Source organism: Spermophilus citellus (assembly GCF_964194105.1).
Source record: "Spermophilus citellus genome assembly, chromosome: 10".
In the NCBI taxonomy this organism is placed as follows: Eukaryota; Metazoa; Chordata; class Mammalia; order Rodentia; family Sciuridae; genus Spermophilus; species Spermophilus citellus.
Window position 1 is genome coordinate 86,011,318 of NC_138197.1, and position 26,144 is coordinate 86,037,461.

General features: G+C 34.8%; 1 protein-coding gene across 1 annotated transcript; it reads right to left on the bottom strand.

Moving 5' to 3' along the window:
* Positions 1 to 1,795: 1,795 nt before the first annotated feature.
* Positions 1,796 to 19,456, bottom strand: TMBIM4 (transmembrane BAX inhibitor motif containing 4). Its single transcript, XM_081311206.1, has 7 exons — positions 19,257 to 19,456; positions 13,920 to 14,028; positions 12,885 to 12,990; positions 8,881 to 8,914; positions 7,733 to 7,850; positions 3,216 to 3,261; positions 1,796 to 2,687 (listed from the first exon to the last, which is right to left on the bottom strand). Exons 1-7 carry the CDS (start codon positions 19,351 to 19,353, stop codon positions 2,481 to 2,483), a joined length of 717 nt encoding a protein of 238 aa, XP_081167332.1. The 5' UTR covers positions 19,354 to 19,456; the 3' UTR covers positions 1,796 to 2,480.
* Between the last annotated feature and the right edge of the window lie 6,688 nt (positions 19,457 to 26,144).

The following is a 26,144-nucleotide window of genomic DNA, read 5'->3' on the forward strand; positions in this document are numbered from 1 at the left end:
GGTATATATCAGAAATTAAAATAATTTTTTGAAAATTTAAGTCAATTCAAAGGGATAAATTCATTAGGTGGCATTTTTATTTAAATAACTATTTCCTAAATAAAAAATAATTTAGTAAAAAGAATGGCATTGTTTTACATTTTAAAATGTCAAATCTGCCTTTGCTTATTGTCTTTAGTCACAATTCAGTCTATTCTGCATTTGGATTGAAATGATACTAATAACAGCAGCTTACATTAATTAATCATTTAGTTTATGTATTTATCTCATTTTATCCTTCTGAAAGCCCAATTAGGCAGGATTTGTTATGATTATTCCCATTATAAAAATGAGGCAAGACCCATATAAGGAAGGGAAGTAACTTTTCCAAACATGTAACTGGTCACATATAATAAGGATTCCAATCTAGATGTTTATACCTAACATGCTATGCTAAACTTGATTGTAAAAAACCAATCAATTGATGATAGTCAATTAACATCTAAAAGTCATTGGAGACTAAATCTATATAACTAACTGAATTCAACTTAGTACGTATGAAATGATGTACTTAGTGAGTGTTATGGACTGTGTCCCTAAAAATTCATATTATGAAGTCCTAACTCTCAGTAGCTCAGCATATGAATGTATTTGGAGATAGGTCTTTAAAGAGTTAACTAAGGAAAAATGGTCATTAGGATGGACCTTAATTCAATGACTGATGTCCTTATTAGAGGAAGAAATTTGGACATAGACACAGAGGGAAAACAAGGTAGAGACATTATGAAGACAGCCATCTACAAGAAGAGAGGTCTCAGAAGAAACTAACCCTATCTACAACCTCATCTTGGACTTTCTAGCTCACAGAACTATGGAGAAAATACATGTCTACTGTTTAAGCCATTCTTTCTACAGTACTTTGCTATGGCTGCCCTAGCAAACTTTATTTAATAAAATATTCTCCTCTTATTTGTTGGGGGATATATTCCAAGATTCCTGATGGATACCTAAAACATATAGTACCAAACCCTATGCATACTATGTTTTATCCTATACACGCATACTTCTGATAAACCTGAATTTATAAATTAGGCACAATAAGAGATCAACAATAATAAAATAGAAAAATTGGAATAATGTACTGTATAGTAAAAGTCATGTGTACAGTCTCTTTCAAAATATCTTATTGTTCTGTTTTCACCATTCTTTTTGTGATGTGAGACAATACAATGACTATGTGATGAGATGAAGTGAGATGATGCAGCACTGGGCTGTGTAGAGGTAAGCTACCATTGGTCTTCTGACAATGTGTTAGAAAGATCCTGGATCACTGAGCCATGAAAAAATGGGTAATGTATGCAGTGTGGATATGCTGGACAAAGGAAAGATCATGTCCCAACCAGGATGGAGAAGGATAGCATGAGACTTCATCATGCTACTCAGAAGGGGATATGACTGGGGATAAGGTTGTAGCTCAGTGGTGGAGCACTTGCCTAGTATACGTGAAGCCCTGGGTTCAATCCTCAGCACCACATAAAAATGGATAAATAAAATACAGATGGATATTATGTCCATCTATAACTAAAAAAAAAATTTTTAAAAAGGGCATGCAACTTAAAATTTATAAATTATTTCCAGAATTTTCCATTTAACATTTTTAGACCACAATTGCCTACAGGTAAATGAAACCACAGAACATGAAACTGCAAATAATGAAGGAATACTATATAGTAAGGGAATCTGCCAAAGTTCCATTGATCACTGGTACACTCATCTACATGCTGTATGGACCAACACAAATGGAACCACAAGACACTAGTTTTCAAATATATTTATTTTGAATACATATACTTAATGTCAGATGAACCAGTATCTTTGGGGGTCCTTTAGTCACACGACCATTCTATAATTTTAAAATGAAACCTTTATTTACAGAGATAAATAACTACTATCAAAATTTTATATCAGCTTTTAAGTAAACCTTTAATTTTTAATACATCATTTTATAATGAGACATCATTAGCATTTTAATATAATTTCAATATAATACTGAGTAATTATCTTTGGAATTTATCTTTTCCATTATTTTCCTTACTAAATGAGATTAAAATCTCTTAGTAAAAGATTTACACATTAATTAATACTAGTGTTTATAATGGTAAAGACACTAGCACTTTAGAAATAAATATTAGTTAAGAGAAAATTTAGATTAAATCACTAAATAAAGAAACTGATATTTTAAATGCTCATAAAATTATTTTGAATTATAAACAAATAGGGAGGCATAGTTAACTTAGGACTGAAAAAAGTAAAAAAGACAATTTTGATACCTCTTACCTGAGATTCTAAATCAAAGTATTAAGAATGATAAACCTTAAAAAATGGTACGATTTTAAAGCTCAGAAGTATACAGAATATCAATAAAGACCATAAAAGTATTTGATATTTAATTATGTCTCAACCTTTATTACTTAATAAACAGTTCTGTATACGGCTTTCAATTACTTTTTATTAACTGCTTCCAAAAACCGTAACAGGTGCAGGAATAGATTAATAATATCCATGTAGAGGCTGATGGCAGCTAATACATACTCTTCAGGTGACAGTTTATGCATCAGTGTGTGTGTGTCATAGATGATGAATCCACAGAAAAGAAGGGCTCCTACAGCAGCCAAGACCAACTCCACTGTCTCACTATAAAAAAAAATCTATAGGCAAGAGATTAAAGAAATATATTTGAGAATGGTAGTAACAGTACTTTATTTCTCCTAATGATCTATTGTCAATACATATTATGTTATACAATTTCAAATACAAATGTTAAAAGAGAAAGAGGCAAGGCAAGTTGAGCTTGCTTCTGTATGATGGAAAGATGGATGTATGAATGAATATCTGTTCATTCTTCCTTTCAATTAAATTACCTACTATGAATAGCAGCATTCTAAATACAAGTTATTTTAATATGTATTTCTTTTTCAGAATTAAATGTGCTACTTGGAGGTTGTCAGTTATTAAGTGAGAGCCTTTTTCTATGTAATTAACTCATTTACCCATTCATAATATAACATAAGGCCTTGATTATTAAATGAGATTATTCCATAATCATTCTATATACAAATGTTCCAGATAATTACAACTAAGTGTCATCTAAGAGTAACTCCTCCAATTTTTTGAGGTTATTTCTATTGTCATTGCTGGAATTATGTTTCAGGTTAACTATTCTAAAAACAACTTACCTTCAAGAATCCTGCCAAGCATAAAATCCACAAAACAGCAAAAAGCCTATAAAAAGAAAGTTTTAATAATTTAGAGTTCCTTGAAAAAAAAAACAAACAAAAACTGTAAACCCATTCCACATTTTTTCTTTATTTATTTTTGGTGTCAGGGATTGAACCTGGAGTGCTCAACCACGGAACCACATCCCCAGCCCTTTGTTATATTTTATTTTTACGTTATATTTTATTTATTATATTTTATTTTGAGACAGGGTCTTGCTAAGTTGCTTAGGGCCTTGTTAAGTTACTGAGGCTGGTTTTGAACTCTAGCTCCTCCTGTCTCATCCTCCCAAGCAGCTGGGATTACAGGTATGTGCCGTGATGCCTGGCTCCATTCCACATTTTCTGAAATTCATACAGATTTGTGAAAAGAAATTAAAGCACAGGAATTCATAAATAACAAATGAAAACAATACCCATTTTATTTTTTAAAAAATGTTATTGAAAGTATAACTATCCAACAATTTTATGGTATACAAAACTAGTTAAGAGTATTATTTCTCAAGTTTTCAATTTTAGCACAAGGAAAATATTGACATAGGCAGGAACCATTAGAAGTATTTTCGTTGAGATTTATAAAAAGTTCTAGTTTATTCATATACATAAATAATAATAAAGATAATTGCATTTTAAAACCAAATAATAATAGCAAGTTATTCTGTGAACATGCATACATATTAAAGTTCACAATGTACTTTTTATTTTATTTTTATGTATTAGGGAATATAATTTATGCAGACAAATCTGCCACTTCTATAATTTTATGAGTTACCATTCACATTATAAACATAAAATATGTGACAAAGAACATCTAAGAAGTCTGTCTTTTGGTATCAAATATGTTGCTTCAGGCATAAGAAATTACATAAGCCTCCCTCCTTAAATAAAACCAGGAAAAATATATGAAACAAGAGATTTCACACAATGAACAACAACCAGCACAGGACAACAACCAGCACAGGACAATCATTCCATAGGAATAAAAATTAGAGAAACAGAAATTTATAATTGTCCCAGCTAGAAAATTTTTAGGTCACAATGTCAGGTCAGGAACCCTATGGAACCTTTTGGTCTTCTCGAGTTGAAGAGACAAGAAATTAGAGGTTTGGGTGGTCAAGGTGGCTAGAATATGCAAAAAAAAAACCAAAAAACAAAACAAAAAAACAGTGACTAAAGAGCTGTACCGAAAGAAAAAGTAATCTCTGGTGGTACGTATTGTAGGGTTTGACTAGAATCTTTAGCTGGATACTGATCAATACATGCATGTGAAGACTGGACCAAAGCTGTGGAAAAATGCACCACAGAGAGGCAGGAAGAACAATCCTTCGAGCTCACATAGGGGTAGGATAGTTTGTATTCACACCAAGCAGGGTACAAAGATCTCTTAAATCATAGGGGATTGAATACTCCTTAGAAAGGTACTATGTTGGAAATGGGCCAAATTATTTCTAAAACTAAAAGCTGTTTTCTGCCTAACAGAGTCTCAGGAGATTCAGACAGTTTCCAAGGAATTTAACTTTGTTCTACATCCAGCAAGACAAAATATTTAAGGTGATACAAAAAAGTTGCCACATGTAGTTCTAAGATTCAATTCCTTTTGTGACAAGATTCTACAGGATAACAAGTGACAATAAATAAATAAAAACGATGTTGCAAAACCCATTATAGTTCTAAGTCAATATATAAAGCACTGCTACCATATCTGCTGCTACCATATATTCACACATTTCAAATATAGTTCTTTAGTCCCTACTAACTCCCATAAACAGGTAGGGATGAATAGCCTATACACCTTTTTGAATAAAATCTTTTTGCTCAATCTTTGTATACCCTTTTGGCACTTAGCCTCCACAACCATTTTTTAAAGTTTTTTAAAAATGTATTTCTTGGGCTGGGTGGTGGCTTAGCAGTAGAGCGCTCGCCAAGCACATGCAAGACGCTGGGTTCGATCCTCAGCACCACACAAAAATAAATATAAGGTATTGTGTCCAACTACAACTAAAAAAATTTATTTATATATATATATATTTCTTAGCTGGGTACAGTGGTACACACCTGTAATACCAGCATCTCAGGAGGCTGAGGCAGGAGTATCCTGAGTTCAAAGCCAGCCTCAGCAAAAGAGGCTGTCTCTAAATAAAATACAAAATAGGGCTGGGGATGTGGCTCAGTGGTCACGTGCCTCTGAGTTAAATCCATGGTACCAAAAATAAATAACAAAATAAAAATATTTCTTAGTTGTAGATGGACAACATACCTTTATTTTTTCTTTATTTATTTTTATGTGGTACTGAGGATTAAAACTAGTGCCTGATCTGCGCCAGGCAAGCACTCCACCAGTGAGCCACAACTGCAGCCCTCCCTCCACAACCATTTTGATTTTGACACTTCAGAAAAATTAGTGCCATTAAATTTTGTCTAAAATGCAATAAAATGCCACTCCAAAACTATGGTCAATATTATGATTTTTCTAGATAATTATTACATAGCAATATCCCATAGTGGATGGCAATAAAAGCACATCATAGAGAATCAGGCTATCCTCAAGCCGTAGTAAAGTGTTCAAGTGTTTTAAATATGACATTATTGAACTTGCATTTTGGAATTATCACCTAGTTACTTTATGGAAAATAGACTAGAAATTGGTAAGACTGGAGATAGCAAGGATGGTTACAGTAACACTGGTAAGAAACAACTTTGAAAGTGTTCTTTTCCCAGTATTATAGCAAACAAGGCTATTTAGACCAATTATGACACCATCCTCCATCTCCTCAAAAACTACCGAAGTGATGAATTAAAAAGAAACAAAAAAAAAAAAAAAAAAGAAAAACTTCTTACAAGTATCAAATAACTGACAAAATGGAAGGAAATTATCAAGCCACAATCTAGATAAAAGTAGAAATCCAAAGAAGTAATCATGGTACCACAGCTGGATTTACCTAAAGTGAATAACCTTAATGTCAGGGCAACCATGTATCAATCACCTCCCCATCCCTACCAAGAGACTATAAGGAAAGTTATCAATGCATAAAGCAAGGAAAAGGCACAGGGATCATTCCTAAGTAATTGATATCCAAGCTATCCCTTTACAGATTTGTAGTTCAAATTCACAACACCTGAATGGTTGGGAAAATATTGTGAACCATGAATTTAGTTTTAAGTGGACTCAATCTAGTAATTTTCTAGATGCCAGGTAGCAGAAAACCCAAAATATTATGGAAAAATTCACCAGCAGTGTAGGGCTTAAAGAAATTCAACATAAATTTTTTTTTTAAATATATTTTTTTAGATGTTGATGAACCTTTATTTTATTCATTTATTTATATGTGGTGCTGAGAATCAAACCCAGTGCTTCCCACATGTTATGCAAGTACTCTACCACTCACCCATATCCCCAGCCCTCAACATAATTTTTTAAGGACAATTACCTAGTAAAAACCTAACACACAAGAAAATAAAATATAAAAATGATCAGAAATAGCAGCCAGCTGTACACAGACTTCATAAGTGTTTGGTCTTAGACTGATACATGATAATTTTAACATTGGTTGTATCAATAAATATGGATTTATTATGAAAAAGCTGAATACAAGGGAAATTGTTTACTAGGAATACAGGAGAGATACTAGAATGAATTGGAGGGAGAGGTGCAGTTGGGAGACGGGGATGGAAAGAGAACACAGAGCAAAGCTTTCTTTATGTATACCACAAAATATAAATGAAACATTTTCCCAAAAGAAGCAAGAGAAAATACTGTCTCTCCCTAAACCAAACTTGATTCTAATAAAACTACTTAGGCAAATTGAATGACTATACTTTATCCCAACAGGGATTTCTGATAATCTGGTCTACCAGGAAACAAAAGGGAAGAGGAAAGAAAGTTTTGCAAGAGTAGACTTTTGTAAATATTTAGTATTGTTAATAGGAGAAAGAACAGAAAATGGTTGAGTGACTGTGTGGGAACAGGCCACTGTAAGCTGAGAAGTGTCTATACTTCTTACCAGATGAGGGCAACACACTACTATTATTCTAATATAAAGAATCATTACACATATTTATTTGTTTCAGGAAAGATACAAGTTAATCTAGATAGATCAAAAAGGTTTTAAAGTTCTTGGAGACAACTGTTCTGCATTTGCCAAAGATGTGGATGGTTTTGGTAACATTTATGCCAAAACAAAGACTGACATAATTTTAGTAAATTCCACACTATTCATACAACATATAAGTATAGCTTCTCTGGAAAACCAATTTACGTATTTTTTTTTTTTAAATTCACTTCCTTTCACTATAAAAGGGAAGAAAATGACTCAAAGCCACTTTCCATTTCCTTGAATGCTTTGGGAAAGTAGGGCCTAATCCTAGTATTTTATTTACTTACATTTTAAGGCACAGAAAACTAACAGTATAACACTCTCTCAAAACCATCTATAATATTAAAGACATCTATCTATTATATCCCAAAATATATAACTTACCCTGCTCCAAATTTGCTGAAATCTCTCTTAGATTGTAGAGTATATATGGTTAAACCGAGAAATACTGTAGTAGTCAGTACAAAAGCTTGCAGAATTATATATACATCGTAGAAAGTAACTGTAAAATTAAGAAATTGATTAAAATGTACATAAACATCCTCAATATAAAACTGTTATATTTAAAATAACATTTCATGTTATTTAACAGAAATGTTTCATTTCTCCTATACTACTCACCAATAAAAAAGACTCCTTATTCAGAGATGGACTAGCTAACATTACATGACATTAATAGATAACAACACTAAAAGTAAGTTATTTTAATATTTCCTTTATGTTGAGAAGCTTCAATTCTACTTATTTGGTATTTCTTAGCATTTTAATATTCTAATTCTTTTTTTAAATGGTAAACCAAAAATATAAAGTCAACAAAAATGATATTTAAAAATAGTAATGTCAAAATAGGAAGAGAGAAATATATAAACCATAAAGATTAACAATTTGCCATTATTGAGAGTAATAGTTAATGCCGAACTTTTTTGGTACCCAAGGCTAACCATTTTTAAATAATCAGAATTGTTATTAACTCACTGAAATATTTTACTTGAAGTATTACACAGAGTGCATTTGTGTAATGTAATTTGACATTTGGCCTCTGAATTCACTTAATACAAAATATAGAAACAGAAATTACTGCTGTTTCTTGTAGTATCACTTAGTGAATAAAACATGAAGGTACAGCAGTAGACGTGGTTCAATGCAGGCAATTCTTAGGAAGCTAAACTCGTGATGAAAAGCACACAGCTCAAAATAAATGTTCTCAATTCTTCTGAATTTCCTTTAAATTAGGGAAAAGATCAGCCATGGTTGTCTTATTTTTTTTATAAATATGTGAATAGAAATGAAATATTGTTCTCCATTCCTTTAGTTTTCCTTAAACTTTTCCACTTCCTCTAAGCTCTGCTGAACTATGTAAAGTATAAACATTTGATTTTTGCTTATATCTTAGGCAATCTTTATCTTATGCCATATTTTTAAAATACAACATTCCATGCTATTAAACTTTAACCCCAAGTTTTTTTTACCTGAAAGATTTATCCACATTATAAAAGGTTACTATAACAAAAAGAAGCACAATTATGACTTACCCACAACTGCCACAGTCAGAGCTTCCAACAGTGTCTAAGAAAAAGAAAGTGAAATTAACAAATGCATGTAAAATATATACCACTTCATGTATATTTTCTAATTTCTAGTAGGTCAATGGGATTCTGTGTGCATGATCTCATTTTTGCTTCAGAGCAGTCTGGTGAAGTATGTGAGACAGTTATCAAGCCCACCATAATGAAAATTATGTGAGAATATTTAAACTCTAAATATGGTTCCATGACCCTCTAAGCCCTAATAAAATTTTTCATATCTGAAATAGTGGAAATAATACAGAAAATTCTATTTTTCTTACTAAGATAATGAAATATAAATGATACTGCAAATCATGTGTTTTATAAAAACCTCAGTATCTAACAAATACAAACATAAAGATAAAATATTTAGGTAGTACTTCGGTGTGTAGGTCTTAAAAACTGTCTCTCTTCCCTAGTAACATAATTTTTACATGGACACCTGGCTGTTCAGATTTAACATTACAATTTCAGTCTCCCTTGTTGCTAGGCCTGGTTATATAACTATACTATAGCCAATTTAAGGTGAGTAGAGAAGGATATATTTTCCAGATTGTGCTCTAAAAGAACAAAGCTTGCTCTTTTCTCTTTTTCTTTTCTTTTTCCTTCCTTCTTTTTTTTCTTTCCTTTTCTTTTCTTTTGTAACTGACACTATGTGGATATGGTGGTGAGCTGTCTTATACCATGCAATATGTTAAGAATGCATAAACTGGAACAGGAACCTGGGGGTTGTTAAATAGTCAAAATAGTCATTCAAATTTTTATATAAAAGAGAAACAAACTGGGCTGGGGATGTGGCTCAAGTGGTAGCGCGCTTGCCTGGCATGCGTGCGGCCCGGGTTCGATTCTCAGCACCACATACAAACAAAGATGTTGTGCCCGCCGAAAACTAAAAAATAAAGATTAAAAAATTCTCTCTCTCTCTCTCTCTGTCTCTCACTCTCTCTTTAAAAAAAAAAAAGAGAAACAAACTAAAGTTGTTATTATTTTTAACTTGTTATTATTTTTAACTTTTAAAAAACATGTTTAGTTGTAAATGGACACAATACTTTTATTTTATTTATGGTGCTGAGGATGGAACCCAGTGCCTGAGGCATGTGAGGCAAGCTGAGCCACAACCCCAGTCCTAACCTGTTACTCTGACATTGTTTAAGCCATGTAACAAGAAGCTGAATCCATATTTAAATAAAAATTGGAGGATATTGAGCCTTGTCCTCTAGCCTCTCTTTCCGCTTAATTATATTTATATTATTTTTACTTTGTCTTACATTCTTACTCTAGATAGACTTTTATCAATCATCGGGTCAACCACATTGCAAAGGCAAAGCCCAAAGTAACAGGAGTGGCTGTATAATCATACTTATGGTAGATGGATTCCCTGTACTTCATCCTACCTGAAATCAACAAATTATCAGAATCAGAGCAAAAATGGTATTTAAAATTGTACATAGATATGGAGGCAATGAAGCTGCTGCCATATTTTAATGTTGTTGGTATTGCCAGGGAAATGGTGGCAAAGATGATAAAAACATTTTTTTTCCCTAGGCAATATAATTGTGCTACATTCTTGATATTTGTGACGTGATTTTAGGAAAGAAATCCCACACCATATTTAAATATATGAAGGAGATAGAACAATATAAATAGGAGTAAAGATAAAACTAGAAAAAGATAATGTCACCCCAAAATAACACCCTCCTTTAAAACACACACACACACACAGGTTTTATAGGACAGGGAAAGATTTGCTTCTTTCTTATTTTGGTGCAACAAGACAGAAACAAAATCGAACAAACAAAAGGCCAAAAATCTAGTAGACAGAGGTCACTGAATAATCTGAGGAGATGTATTTTACATATTTCCTTATCTGTTAAACCACTTCTAGTTATGGGCATGTCAAACAGGTTTGGCAATAAGTGAACATTGTTCTTATAAGCATTTGGCTGATGATTTTCAAGTGAGGCCTCTCCACTGGGCAAAAACTGGCCTATGACTTCTTTCTTCATAGAAATCAGTCCTTGTTAAAAGAAACTGTGAAAAGGAAATCCATATGATCCCATTTTTTGGTGTCTCCTTCATCTGTCCTAGCACATAGCTAACTGGGCCAGAAGCTAGAATCTGGCCCGTGGACTAGCAATCCAGAATTGTCTAACAATCTACAATGGGACCTGTACCAAAACTAACTATGCCCCTCAGGTTCTTTCTCACTCAGGAAACCAAATTCTAGATAATGAAGCAATAGCAGCAGGAGCTAAAGCTGAAAGGTAACTGAACTATGTGTGGGCCAACGATGGTCATGTTAAAATGAAAGACAAAAAAAGAAAACAATGTTTAAGGACAGTTGTGAGAGAGATGTGACAGGACAAGGGGAAAGAGACCACAAACTGGTGCCACTGAATTCCCTACAACAGCATAATTTCTAGAACCTTTCTCTAGTTCCTCTTGTTAAGATCTGATGGGTTTGGATTGGTTCTTAGACTCTTATATTCTTAAAATCAACTTATAGTATTTGAGATAACTTGCGTTTGGACTGATAACCTTACAAACAGAAGAGCTTAAGATTTAAATGAATAACCTCTCTTATAATTGAAATTTCTAAAGTCATGAGCTTTTTCTTCTTATATTAACCCAAATCCATTATCAGAAATCACAACTTCCTTTAGTTCGGAGCACTTTAATCTGATCCATAGCTTTTTCACTATTACTTGAGACTTGTCCTCAAGCCTCTTTTTCTCCTTAATTACATTACCTCTATTTTGTCTTAAAAAGTAGACTCACTCTACCTAGATTTTATCCACTTGATAGACCACATCACAAAGGCAAAGTGAGAATTAATAGCAGTGGCTGTTATTTACTACAAATATTCTTATTTTTAGTTTGGAATGTTTTGGAGTAAATTTTCAAGTTAGAAACCAAAATCATACTGGCGATGAGATGAAACAAAATAATGTAAAAATATGTTGAGTTTTACCAATCTTACTCAAACTCAAGAGGTTTTATAGGCAGTATGGCCATAGCATTACGAATATCCCAGATCTGTCTACAGGTGGCAAATGGAGTTTTAATTTCTACCTCTATTTCAACAAACACAACTTGAAGTTAGGTTCTCCTATCTATGAATTTTAAACAAATTGGTAAAGAACATCATTTGAGGACAATGGTCTTTTAAAAGAATAGAGCAACAAAAAAAAGTGACACTGGGGACTGGGACTGTGGCTTAGTGGTACAGCACCCGCCTGGCATGCATGAGGCACTGAGTTCGATCCTCAGCACCACATAAAAATAAAATAAAGGTACTAGATCCACCTACAACTAAAAAAAAAAAAAAAAAAAAGAAAAGAAAAAGTGATACTGATCAGCTAAAAAAATTTGATTTAATTTCTATAAAATTAAGGTTCTAATAATAAATACTCCCCAATCATAAAATATAAAGGTAGAAAGTATCACAGGGATTCTGTTAATATTTTCATTTTGTATTTGAGACAAATGAGATACAGAAAGGTTAAATGTCTTGCCACATGTCACATTAACAGGTAGTTACAAAGCTAGGTCATCTGGTTCCGATTTTTTTTTTAATATTTATTTTTTAGTTGTAGTTGGACACAATACCTTTATTTTATTTATTTATTTTTATGTGGCACTGAGGATCGAATCCAGGGCCTCAAATGTGCTAGGCAAGCACTCTACTACTAAGTCACAACCCCAGCCCCTGATTTGGTATTTTTTCCATCTTATCCTAGTTAAAAACAATAGCAACAACAACAACAACAAAACCCACAAACTTTGACAGTGACAAGTGTTTAAAATTCTAAAATCCTACAAAATTACTAGTGATTTCTTATACTACCCTAATTAAAAATAAAACTCCATTTTGTTCTGTCATCGTTATATCTGTTTTTGCATCCAATTAAAATTGTAAATACTTTGAAAACCCTTATTGTTAAAGAAGCAGACATCACCAAAGTACTCACAAATCCAAAAAGCAGGTACAGGTTAAGAGGATGTTTATGTCTGTTTAAGGTCAATGCAAAAATCAAACCCAGAGATCCGAGGGCAAACACCAAAATCAAGGCAGGACTGAAAGACATAATATTACAAAAAGTTTCAAGTTTAAAAATACCATGAATAGTGTTAGCCAATTTAATAAAATTTATCTATATATTTTGTGTTTTCATAAAAGTATAAGAAAAAATCTGGAATGATCCACACCAAGCTATCAAAATAAATTATTCTTATATCTAGGAAACTTGAGAGGGATAAGGTGGGGAGGAACAGGACAGAGCCCACAGGAATTCGGAAAGACTTTCCTTTTGTATTTTTTGAACTTCACCTGTTTAAGTAATGTCTGTAATTAGCATACTACTTGCATAAATAAAATGCAATAAATGAAAGATACTAAATAGTAAATAAATTTTATATATAACTACTTCACCATCCGGGTATACTTTTAGATTATTTTATCCCAAATAGCAAGTAAGATTTTCTTTTGGTAGGGAAAGTGGAGACAAAACCTCTTTACTTTTTAAAACTATTCTTTATTTTCCCTTTCCTTTAACTATATAAAACATATTATTTTTAGTCATAGGGATAATTATGTTGGAAGTAAAATTTTAATTAGGGATGGATAAAGTAGAACTCTTCTGGAAACTTCTCAGTAAAGTTATACTAGTTATGAGCCAAAACTAAAATGAATGCACATTTATTAAGTACCTGTTTTTCAAACACTGTCTTAGGCTTTGTGGGCAGAGCAGATAGTCTAATAAAGTAAAAATAATTAAGACTTAAAACTACCTGCAGTAAAAATTTTTAATGGTATTCCAAGAGAACAACCTTAACCCTAAAAAACCATAAACTAAAAAGAGATAAATTACCATGCTGTGAAACATTTTTGTTCATCAAAAACAAAACTAATTTTATAGGCGTTTACAGAAAAGAATTGAATTGTGTTTGCATATATCCTTTTGATCATATGTAATGTCTGAAAATAATTTATCCTATTACTTTACCTTTCATGTACAAAGGTCCGTATAGACTCAAAGGATAAGAACACTGTAGAGGTCACCGTAGTTAAGAGAACTTGCAGAGAAAGTATGGTGTAGACTTTTCTGAGGAAAGCTAAAAAAGAAAAATATTACACGTGATTATTTTCTTAAGGATTTATAGAGAACTATAAGACCAAATTTCTTTTAGAAAAATTGTTTTTACATGCATTCTTTCTTAAATCTTAGAGTTATCACTAACTAAAACTAGTAAAAAAGGAAAAGCCTCCAAAGTAATTAAAAACCCATAGGGTATATATAATCCTCCCAAAAAATATGAGCTTAAGAAATTAAATTAACTGGCCAGATTGTGTTTTCATCAAAACAAAAGGAAAATGCCAAATGCCTATTTGTACACAATAGCATACAAAATGGCTATTTGTCAGCTAATTCTCATCCACTCCTAGTACTTGTGGACCAGTTCTTAATTACTCTAAAGTAATGGTCTATGTTACTGTTGAATATAATCTGGGAATGCCTAAAAAATGGTTCAAAAAACATGTACTACAAAGCTGAGATACAATACCAATCCTCCTCAAACTCTTCCAAAAAATTGAGGAGAAAACACTTCAAACTCATTCTGTGAGACCAGCATTACTCTGATATCAAAGCCAAAGGTACTATAAGAAAACTATAAAGCAATATGCTTGATGAATATTAATGCAAAAATCCTCAACACAACACTAGCAAACAGGATTCAAGAATACATTAAATGGACTATATGTCATGACCAAATGGGATTTATTCCTGAGATGTAAAGATTGTTCAATATATGAAAATCTATTGATGTAGTTACAGTATGATGGGTTGGAAGAGACACATGATCAACTTAATTTATGCAGAAAAAGCATATGGCAAAAGTTCCATATCCTTTCATGTTGTAAATACTCAATAAACTAAGTCTTGAAAAACTACCTTTTCACAATAAAGGCCACAGATGAAAAGCCCACACTAACATCACACATGGTGAAAAACTGCATGTTCTTCCTCTAAGACAGGAATAAGTCAAGGGTGCCTATTTTTGCCACTTCTATTCAACATAGCACTAAAAGTCCCAACCAAAGCAACTAGTCAAGGAAAAGAAATAAAGACATCCAAAATGGAAAGAAAGAAGTACAATTATGTCTGTTCACATTAACATGAATGTGGATCTTACATAAAAAAAACTCTAAAAATTTCATAATAAATGAATTAAGCAAGTCGCGAGAGAGAATGTTAACTAGCAGAAGTCAGTTGCATCTCTCTACACTCACAGGAAAAAGCTGAAAAGGATATTAAGAAAACAATTCTATTTGGAATTGCATTAACAAGAATAAAACATTTAGAGAAAAACCTAACCAAGAAGACAAACATGAAAAACTATAAAACATTCCTGAAAGAAATTACAAAAGACAAAAAATAGAAAGATATCCTATGTTCACAGAAGACTTAATATTAAGATATACTATTCAAAATGGTCTAGAGATTTTATGCAATTCCTATCAAAAATTTCCTCAGCGTTGTTTGCAGAAACAGAAAATTCATCCTAAAATTCACATGGAATCTCAAGGAATCACAAATAGCAAAAAAATATTTAAGGGTTGGGGTTGTAGCTCAGTGGTAGAGCACTTGTCTCACAATAAATAAAGATATTGTATCCATCTATAACTAAAAAATTTTTAAAAAATAATATTTAAAAAGAACAAACTTTCTCACATTTCTTGATTTCAAAACTCATTACAAAGCTACAGTAATCAAAAGAGCGTGGCATTGGCGTACAGACAAACACATAGATCAATGGAATAAAACCTTGTACATATCAAAAAAATCACTCCATGGAAAAAAGATAAAAGTCTCTCTAATAAATGATGCTGGAAAAATTGGATATACACATGCAAAAAGAATGAAGTTGAACCCTTACTTAACACCACATACAAAAATTACCTAAAGATGGATCAAAGACCTAAATGAAATACCTAACACCATTAAAGTCTTAGAAGAAAACAAGGAAAAAATGTCATGCATTGGGCTTGGCAATATGGTTTCTTGAACATGACACCAAAGAACACAGGCAACAAAAGGAAACTTAGATTAAAGGACTAGATTAAAAAAAAATCTGTATATCAAAGGGCATAATCAATGGAGTAGAAAGGCAACTCACTGAATGGGTTGCAAATCATATATTTAATAAGGGGTTAATATCTAGACTATGTAAAGAAATTCTAGAATTTAACAAGAGAAAACAAATAATCTGATTCAAAAATGGACAACATCTAGTGAATAAGAAGATTAGTTATGACTGGGAAAAAATAATTGTGAAAGAGGTACCTGATAAAGGGCTATTATTCAAACTAAACAAGAACTCTTAAAACCCAACAATAAGAAAACAACCTTACTAAAATATGGATAAAAGACTTGAATAGACACCTCACTAAAGAAAACAGGTAGCAAATAAACATATAAAAAGATGCTCAATATCATGTTACTAGAGAATTTCAAATTAAAGCAATGAGCTACAACTACACCCCTATTAAAACAGCCAAAATCCAAAATACTGACAACATCAAATTCTGGTGAAGATGAAGCATAAGAACGATCATTCACTGCTAACGGGAATGCAAATTGTGGAATATAGTTTGGTGCTTTCTTACAAAACTAAATATACTTTGATTCATGTGACCCAGCAATTGTACACCTTGGTATTTACCCACGTGAGCTGAAAACATGTTCACACAAGAACCTGCACATGAATTTTACAAAACAGCTTTATTTATAACTGCTTCAAAACTTAGAAGCAGTCAAGATGTCCTTCAGAAGTGAATTAATAAACTGGTATATCTAAACAATGGAATATTCTTCAGAATAAAAAGGAAATGAGGGCTGGGGTTATAGTTCAGTTGGTAGAGCGCTTGCCTAGCATGTGTGAGGTACTGGGTTCAATCCTCCACACACATAAAAATAAAATATAGGTATTGTGTCTATCTACCATAATACGTGTGTGTGTGTGTATGTGTGTGTGTGTGTGTGTGTGTGTGTGTGTGTGTATATAAAGTAAATGAGCCATTGAGCATGAAAGGGCATGTAGAACCATCTTAAATGGGTATTACAGTAGTAAGTAAAAGAAGACAATCTGATAAAATTACACATTGTATGATTTCAACTATGCTGCCAAAGGATTCTGGAATGTCTTAGCATTATGGAAAAGGCAAAATTATGGAGACATGAAAAGATGAGTGATTGCCAGAGGTTAGCCAGGAGGGAGAGATAAGCAGGCAGAGCACAGAGAATTTTTTAAGGCAGTGAAAACTATCCTGTATGATACTATAATGGCAAACAGATGTCATCATACATTTGTCAGAATCCATAAAACATATAACATCAAGAGCAAACCCTAGTATGAACTATGGACTTTGGCTGATTCTATATCAACCTAGATTCATTGACTGTAGCAAATATACCTCCCTGGTGTAGGATATTGATTCAGGCAAGAGACTTTGTAGGGCAACAAGGGATGTGTAACAAATCTGTAACTTCTGCTCAATTTTGCTATGAACCTAAAATTGCTTTAATATAACCTATTTTCTAAAAACTTAGGCAAAGGACTTGAATAAAATTTCTCCAAGGAATATAGACAAATGGCCCACAAGCATACTTTAAAAATGTTCAATATCACTATCATTGGGGAAATACAAATCAAAATGAAAATGAGTTATCACTCTACAATCATTTGGATGACTATTTTCATTTAAACACACATGGAAAATAATATGTATTGGCAAGGATGTGAAGAAATCTGAACCCTTGTATGTTGTTGGTGAGAATGTAAAATGGTATGGCAATTCCTTAAAAAATTAAAAATACATTTACCATATAATCCAATAATTATATTTCTGGATGTATATTCAAAATAAAACAGGGTCTCAAGAGATAATTGCACATCTATATTCATAACAGCCTTCACAATGGCAAGAGATAGAATTAATGCAAATACTTCCATCAATGGATGGATAAATAAAATTTGTTATATACATACAATGTAATATTATTCAGCCTAAAAAGGAAATTCTGACATGTGTTCAACATGGATGCACCTTAAAGATATGCTAATTGAAATAATTCAGTTAACAAAAAGTCAATGTGTTTATGATTCCATTCATGAGGTATTTATTTAGGGGGGGATTAAACTCAAAGGAACTCAACCACTGAGCCATATTCCCTGCCCTATTTTTTTAAATTTTATTTTACTTAGAGACAGGGTCTCACTGAGTTGCTTAGTGCCTGGCTTTTGCTGAGGCTGGCTTTGAACTTGTGATCCTCCTGCTTCAGCCTCCTGAGCTGCTGGGATTACAGGCGTTGGCCAGGGTGCTTGGCCATATGAGGTATTTAGGGTAGTTAAATTTTATATACAAGAAGTATAATGATGGTGATGGTGGTGGTGGTGGTGGTGGTAAATTCTGGAGATTGGAAGTACAACGATGTGAAAATACTTAATACTATTGAAATGTACACTTAAAAATGGTTAAGATGGTAATTTGGTAATTTTTTGTTATGTTTGTTTTGCCACAATTTAGAAAACAAATTTAATGCTGAGCTCATTTATTAAAATAATTTCAAAACTCAATCCCTGAAATATCAATGCTAAGCACCCAGATTTTTTTATAATATATAAGAACTATCTTCATAATTCCTTTTCCAGAACCAGTGCCAGCTGCCCAGACAGGATGAAAATCTGGGCCAGCTTCTAAGATCAAGAGGATGAACTAGGGCAGACAATGAATTCCACTTACATGACACTGAGCCCTTTAAATTCGAAATAATGTCGGCCCACAGGATTCTGTATAACAATCTAAAACTAACATGGGCCTTTAGACTTGAGTTAGGAAGTTTCTATTTCCAGCATCTGCCCCAGTAATAGTCAAACATGTTGAATTCTAGGCCTTGCAAAGAAAATAAGAGCAACAGATAAGGTCTGGGCCTGAAGGAGCTTGCAGTGGAGTAAAGCAGACAGACAAGAAAATAAAGACTTTCAACGTGTTTACGCCCCTTAAAGCAAACACATCAAGTAAGTGGCTCCATATGGGTGGACGTCATAAGGCTCACATAGTTAACTGATTTTCATCAAAGTGACCCTTCCATTCTTTTAATTTAAAGATGCCAAATTGAGGCTGCTGCGGTTTTCGGGCGCCCGCTGTTGCTCCGCGGGCTCCGGTTCCGCTCCGGAGCTCAGCACCCAGCGACTCCGAGCGATGCTGGGGAACTGAATCCCGGGAGCCCCAGCTCCCAGGGGAGACGCCAGCCTCTGCGGGCCGGCGGGGCAGCACCTACCCATTCGAATGTGCACGCTGGCGGAGGCCACGCAGCTGCCATAGTTGAAGTCATCCTCGATTGAGGAGCAAGGGTAGCGGGGGTCAGGGTCGCCCATGGCGACAACACAACCCCTTCACTCCTGGGCGGACCGAGCCAGGGAGACCACAGTGACCACAACGGCCTTCAACCTGCTTCCGGGATGAAGCGATCAGCCAGAACTAGCCGAGCTGCCTCGGTGGGACGAGCCCCGAGCTGGTCGATGACCTCACCTTAAAGATTGCAGTTAGTCTGAAAAAAGGAGATTGCTGCAGGTTCGGATAAGAGAGAAAACGGGTAGCACTTCCACAAGTCATCTACAGGGAAACTTTTCTCATTTTTTTCTCAACAAATTTTTAGATCCTCTCTCCAGGAAAGTTGCTAAAAGTGTTAAAAGAGTATAAATACCCACTTCATTCGTTCACTTCAATAATCATATCAGAGAGCTTTTAATTGTATCATTATTAATAATAATCCAACATTTATTGGGCACTTTCTATTAACCATACTTTCTGAGTGAAAAAAATGCTTATTCCTGAAAGGCAACAAGAGCCAACCAGAGAACAGTGATGTGGGTAGGTTCTCAAGGAACCATTTGCAAAGACTGAGAGGACAAAGTTTAGTCAGTGTAGGGGACAGATGGCAAAGACTGAGACTGGATAAAGTTCAGATCCCTGACTGCCAATGTACATACAGCACATTGGAATAGGTCATAATCAAAAGCAGGGAAAGGAGGATAGTGTACTACGAGAGAAGATGGTGGCAAATACAGTGGATCAAAATATTCATGATTTTGTTGTCATTTCTGTACAAACATGAAATGTAGACATGCCCAGAATAATACCATCCCAAGTTCCCTTTGATAGGGAACAGACAGATGCAAGTAGTGGGGACATGAGATTAAGAGGAAAAGTCTATAAAATGGATCTCCTGTGCTGCCCTGAACCCCACATGCTTTCCTTTTCCAAGAAGCAATTTACCTTCAGCCTAGGTTGGCTTAAGTGGCCAGGATTTGTCACATTCTTCTACCTGTTTTCTGCAGGAGAAATGCAGGTTAGAAATAATGTCGATAAGAACACAAGTTACCCTGAAGGGGGATACTTTTGTGACCCCTTTCACAGTTCAGATCCTGAAACTTGGGGAAAGATAAGAATAATTCCTTTTAATCATAAGATCTGTAAGAATTTATGGTTAAGAATCCAATTAGAACCAACCAGCATGGGCCTAGAGTTGTCATGGCAGTCATCTAGCTGTCAGTAAGAAGTCAAGAGGTGGACCTGCATGGGAGTCTCTGAAAACTTCTCTGGGATTGCCAATAAAACTGGAGTACTGGAAAGGCACACTGTCCCTCTCCTCTCTCAGAGGACCCATTCTCTCCCTTGAGAATGTCTCCTTTACTTGTTCCTATACCTTCTAATAAATATATTGCCTATTACTGAATTACCTGTCTGGAATCTTTCTGACTTGAATGCAAGAATCAGGATTTGAGGAAGGGGTGGTTCTTCCTGATGTCTCAGTTTCCCAGAAGAACCCAGCTCTGTAACATCTTGAAATGTTTTTGATGCATTTACTTTGCTTCACACACATTGTTCAGTCCTTGTTTTAGCCTAAGCACCCAAAAGACCAAAAGGCCAAGGAGACTCAGAATAGTTGAGGAACAGCCTATTCTGAAATTAAATCCTTAATGCTATTGTAAGGGTCCGGCGAAACGTCGGAGAAGGAAAGACCACACGAGACTAGCTTCATGCAATGGCAAGGGGGATTTTTTTATTAGGGATCCGTTCCAACGTGTTGGGACTCTGTGCTCACTCAAGAAGGAAGAGCAGCCCAGAGCCCAGAGCAGGGGTCAAGCAGAGCTTAAGTACACTTTTTGGAGAGGGCGGTGGGCTTTGCATACATCAGAACAAATCATCATGAGGCGCGGGGAAATTGAACAACAATTCTGAGACATGATTAGTCCATTCATTGGCGGGAACAGTTTGGGTAGGGGTGATTGGTCACTTCTAAGTGGGGTACACATTCAAACTGATTGGTCCTGGGGCCTGGATGCCTACGTGCCATGCTACCTGGAACCCTTAGCTATTAAACAACCAGGGAATCAATGGAGATATTTACTGAGCAGCTCCCGCATTGTCCTAACAACTTTACAGACATTACAGGTTCCGGGGATAGCAGGGGAATTGTTTACTTTTTAGCCCAGGCCTTGCAATCTAGAAGCTTTACAATGCCCTAGTCTTTTACACTTTAACTCAGACTTTTGCAGCTTAGAATCAGCTTAGAAATTTTACCCTTACACTATCAATAGCTTTTATCATTAGTTTCTCAAAATCTGCTCCCTCAGTTTAGATAAGAAAGTTATCTTGTGACAATAAAGAATTTACTTACAGGCATGGAATCCAATAGCTTAGTATCGTATTGTTCCTCTATTTCTTCTAAAGCTATAATTTTAAGGAAAGTATTTTGTAAATAAAATCTCTGCTCTAAAATAAATTTTAGTAGTTTTAAAGACCTATCAATATGCTTCCTCTTCTTTCTGTCTGCTCCTCTTTCTCTTCTAGTCATCTAATATTTGTTTTACAACCCCCTAGTTAAAATCTACTGTGGACTATTCTTAGACTATAATTCTGTCCTTATCCCTGGATTAGCTAGAAAACACATACTTTTTTTGTATTTGTTTTTGCTTGTGGATAATAACCTGTATTTAATACTAAAGGCAGTAGAGATATAAAATGCAACTATCTTTCCATTTTTTAAATTGTTTTATCTACAACTCAACTTTAAGGGCCAGAGTATAGGAGGTTTATAAGTCTTATGGATTACTAAAAAAGAGCCTGAGGTTTTAGAGTCAAATAAATTTAAGTCTGAAATTTAATACACTTGCTTTCAAGCACCTAAATCAATATCTCCAGGCATTACTCTAATGTAAAATAAAAATTTGAATATGTAAACTGCAGAGTGCTAGAGTTTTAAAGGAGATACCGTGTAAAGCTTTCAGCTCTGTGATTGTAGGTATTCAATAAAGTTACCTTTCTCCCTCATTGAATCTTACAAGAAAGATAGGAATGATTGCTATTTAGGGATGGGGAGATTATCAGAAGGCAGGAGGAAAGGAGTGGGGGTGAGAATGGCCAGTGGTAGGAATGAACATAACCATCAGAAAATAGTCTTAAAGAATCTTGAATGGTATGACTCTATTTTGTAATGGAGAACCACTGACACCTCTTTTAAAGAAAAATAATGTGATGAAAACTCTATTTAATGTGGATTTATTTGGAGATAAAATGAATTGGGAGAAAGCTAAGCTGAAAGGCCATATAGTTTTTTTTAAATATATCTTTAGTTGTTGATGGACCTTTATTTTATTCATATATTTATATATAATGCTGAGAATCAAACTCAGTGCCTCACACATGCTAGGCAAATGCTCTATCACTGAGCCATTACACCAGCCCCAGCCATGTAGTTTCATAATTAGCCAAATTTCCTGTCTGTAACGTGCAGATTGCACTGATAATTCTTTGAGGAGTACTCTTGTGGTAATGAATGTATGGTATGATTTTAAAAATGTTTGGGTTTTGTTTCTGATTTTGGCCACAGAACTTCAAAACTCCTTGGAATTTCTATAGTAATAGGAGTGTTTTTGTTATTAACAATGAGGCCTGTTCCAATGTATTTGAATCTATCTAATGATGTGATTTGTAGTGAGCACCTTGGTAGTTTCAAGGAAGAGACTGCCCGTGCCAGAATGACCTTCCTCTATCCAATAATAATCACATCTACCATTACATCATTCTTCAGTGGCCTTGTTGCCCCTCTCTGCAATACAGTTTCCATGTCTGTCTCACATTCTGCCAGATATAGTTGTTTACATTTAAACTACAGTTTTGAACAGGGTTTAGTCTCTTTCCCATTAGTTTTATAAGAGCTCAACAAACCAGAGAGTATTACTGAATTTCTGTCAAAATGTTATCTAGGATGTAATTTGTTGCAAGTAAGATTCCTGGCTTAAAAACTGTTCATTTTTAAATTTTTAGTTATAGATGGACACAATATCTTTATTTTGTTTATTTATTTTTATGTGGTGCTGAGGATCGAACCCAGTGCCTCACATGTTCGAGGCAAGTGCTCTGTCACTGAGCCACAACTCCAGCTCCTTAAAAACTGTTTTAAGAAGGGAATTTAGCTTGTATAAGTCCATAAGCAAGATAAGATTCAGACACAGAACAAATGAACTACTCAATAACCTTATCAAGGACCCAGTTTTTCCTCTTACTAGATCATTCCCAGGGCTCATCTCATTCTAATATTGACCTCTATGTTATTGCAAAAATGGCTCCCAGAAATGACCAGATCTGCTATATGTTCCTGTTCAGATAGAGTTAGAGAGTAAGAGAGGTATGATAGAATTTCCCCAAGCTATAAATGTATTGAACCAATTAAGTCATAACTTAGCCCAAATCTGAGCATATGGATCTCTGTAAGCTTAAATTTGAAGTCACAGTAGACCTTAGCCATGTTGAAAAAATATACTGGTAAGCAAATAGCAAGTATAAAAGCTTTGATGTGGGACTTTCCTGGTTCTGCTCAGGGCCAGCAGGGAGAAAGTAGCTAAGGCAGAGAAAGAAACAAGTTCACGGGGTAAAAGGCAAAGGAGCGGAATGGGAAGGGGAGGTAGAATGCAGTTCACGGAAAGAGTCAAACTTTTATTGACTGAAGTTAGGAGTCATTGCAGACTTCTCAACAGAGGAATGACATTATTAGTCAAGATTTAAAAGGGTCGATCCACTGCAATATGGAAGAAAGGCTACAGGGAGCAAAAATGGAAGCTGCTCTTGGAGACTACAATAGTAATCCAGACAAGATAGGAAGGTGGCTCAAACCAGGAGAAGGAGAGTCAGGAAAATGGTCAGATTCTAGATATTTTCTGAATAAACAGTATTTGCTTGCAAATTAAATGTGCACTGTAAGGAAATTGAGGAGTCAAGGATGACTCTAGTTTGGAACTAGAAAGATGGAGTTGTGCTAACCTAGATAGGAAGAATATGGGAAGAACAGGTTCACGAGTCAGGATCAAGCGTTGAATTTTGCTCTTGTCTCTGGAGTTCAAAAGAGAAGTCTGGGATAGACACATAAATTTGTCTTAGGTACACAGGTGGTACTGAAAACCTTGAAACTGATTGAGATCACCAAGGGAGTCAGTATAGATAGAACCAGAGGTTGAGCTGCATGACATTTCCATTTTAACAGTTCAGGAGGAAGAGGAGGAACAGAAGAGGAATATGCAGTGGGAGGTAAGTGAAAAACATTAGAGAATGTGATATCCTGGAAGTCAGATGAAGAAAGTGTCCAAGAAGGAGGGGGGGATCAAGTGTGTCAAAACTACTGACAGGATGGCATGGTGGTGCATGCCTGGAATCCCAGTGGCTCTGGAGGCTGAGGCAGGAGGACTGCATGCTCAATGCCCTAGGAAACTTAATGAGACCCTGTCTCCAAAAAAAGGGGGTTGGAGATATGGCTTAGTGGTAAAGTGTCCCTGGGTTCAATCCCCAATATCAGAAAAAAAAAAAAAAACTATGACAGATTAGGTAAGATGAGGACTGAAAATCCTATAGTATTTTGGTTACATTGTGGAGGACATGGCTGAACCTGAAAGATAGCACTTTCAATGGAGAGTAGGTTTAAGAAACAATAGGAGGAGAAAATTTGAATATAATGAGAACATCCAACTTTACCCTAAAAGGAAGCAAAGAGGCTAAAAATGTGGCTCAGTGGTAGAGCATTTGCCTGGAATGTGTGAAGCCCTGGGTTTGGTCCCCAGCACCACCAAAAAGTGCAAAAAAAAAAAAAAATGGTGTGGTGAATGGAAGGAAGAAGTGACACCAAATAATTTAGTTTTTTAGGTGAAAGAAATGATATCATATTTGTATTGTGTTGGAACTGAATAGTAGAGATATGGAAAATAGCTGCCTTTGGTGCCTTTGATTCAGGGACAGGAATAGGACTGAGGTTACAAGTAAAAAAATTAGACTTAGATGGGAGCCTGGACATCCCATCTACAGGAAAAGAGGAAAATTGTATGTTAGTACATATGTTAGTAGATAGGTGAATGTGGTAGGGAGATTGTACAAAAGTTCCCCACCCCCCCATGATGCATCAGTATTCTCAGTAAACATTCTCAAGGTCATCAACTAAGCATGAGGATGGGGGGAAGGTGATGGGGATTGAGGAGAGAAGAGAAAGCATAATATAGTTTTCACAGACACTAGAAGAATAAATGGAATAAAGATGCATAGTATTAATCCTTGACAGCATAAAAAGAGTCATAACTGATTTTAAAATGGGTTCAAAATAGCAGGATTAGTGGATTTTTAAAAATTGTTTTTGTCTTTTATAGCTACAGCACAGTACATGGATGCAGAGCCAAACTAACTTGGAAAGTTAGATGTAATCAAGATGATAGGGGGCTGGGGATGTGGCTCAAGCTGTAGCGCGCTCCCCTGGCAAGCATGCGGCCCAGGTTAGATCCTCAGCACCACATACAAACAAAGATGTTGTGTCCGCCAAAAAATAAAAAATAAATAAGAAAAAAAGATGATAGATTTGCCAGGAGGGTTCAGCAAAGTGAGAGAGGAACCAGGCAATAGAGGTCATTCACAAGGAAGTGCTTATAATAATTGACTGTGGACTTTATGGATAAAGAGAAAAGACGTCAAGAGGGTGGGGGCAGAAAAGAGGAAACATGATTTTGGATTCAATATCCTGGTAAGGGGAAGGGTTTTTAAAGTCAGAGCACTAGAGGGAATGATTTAGAAGAATAGGAGGTGTGGTGAGAGAGCAGAATCATGAAACAGAAGTTAGGGATAGTGTAAA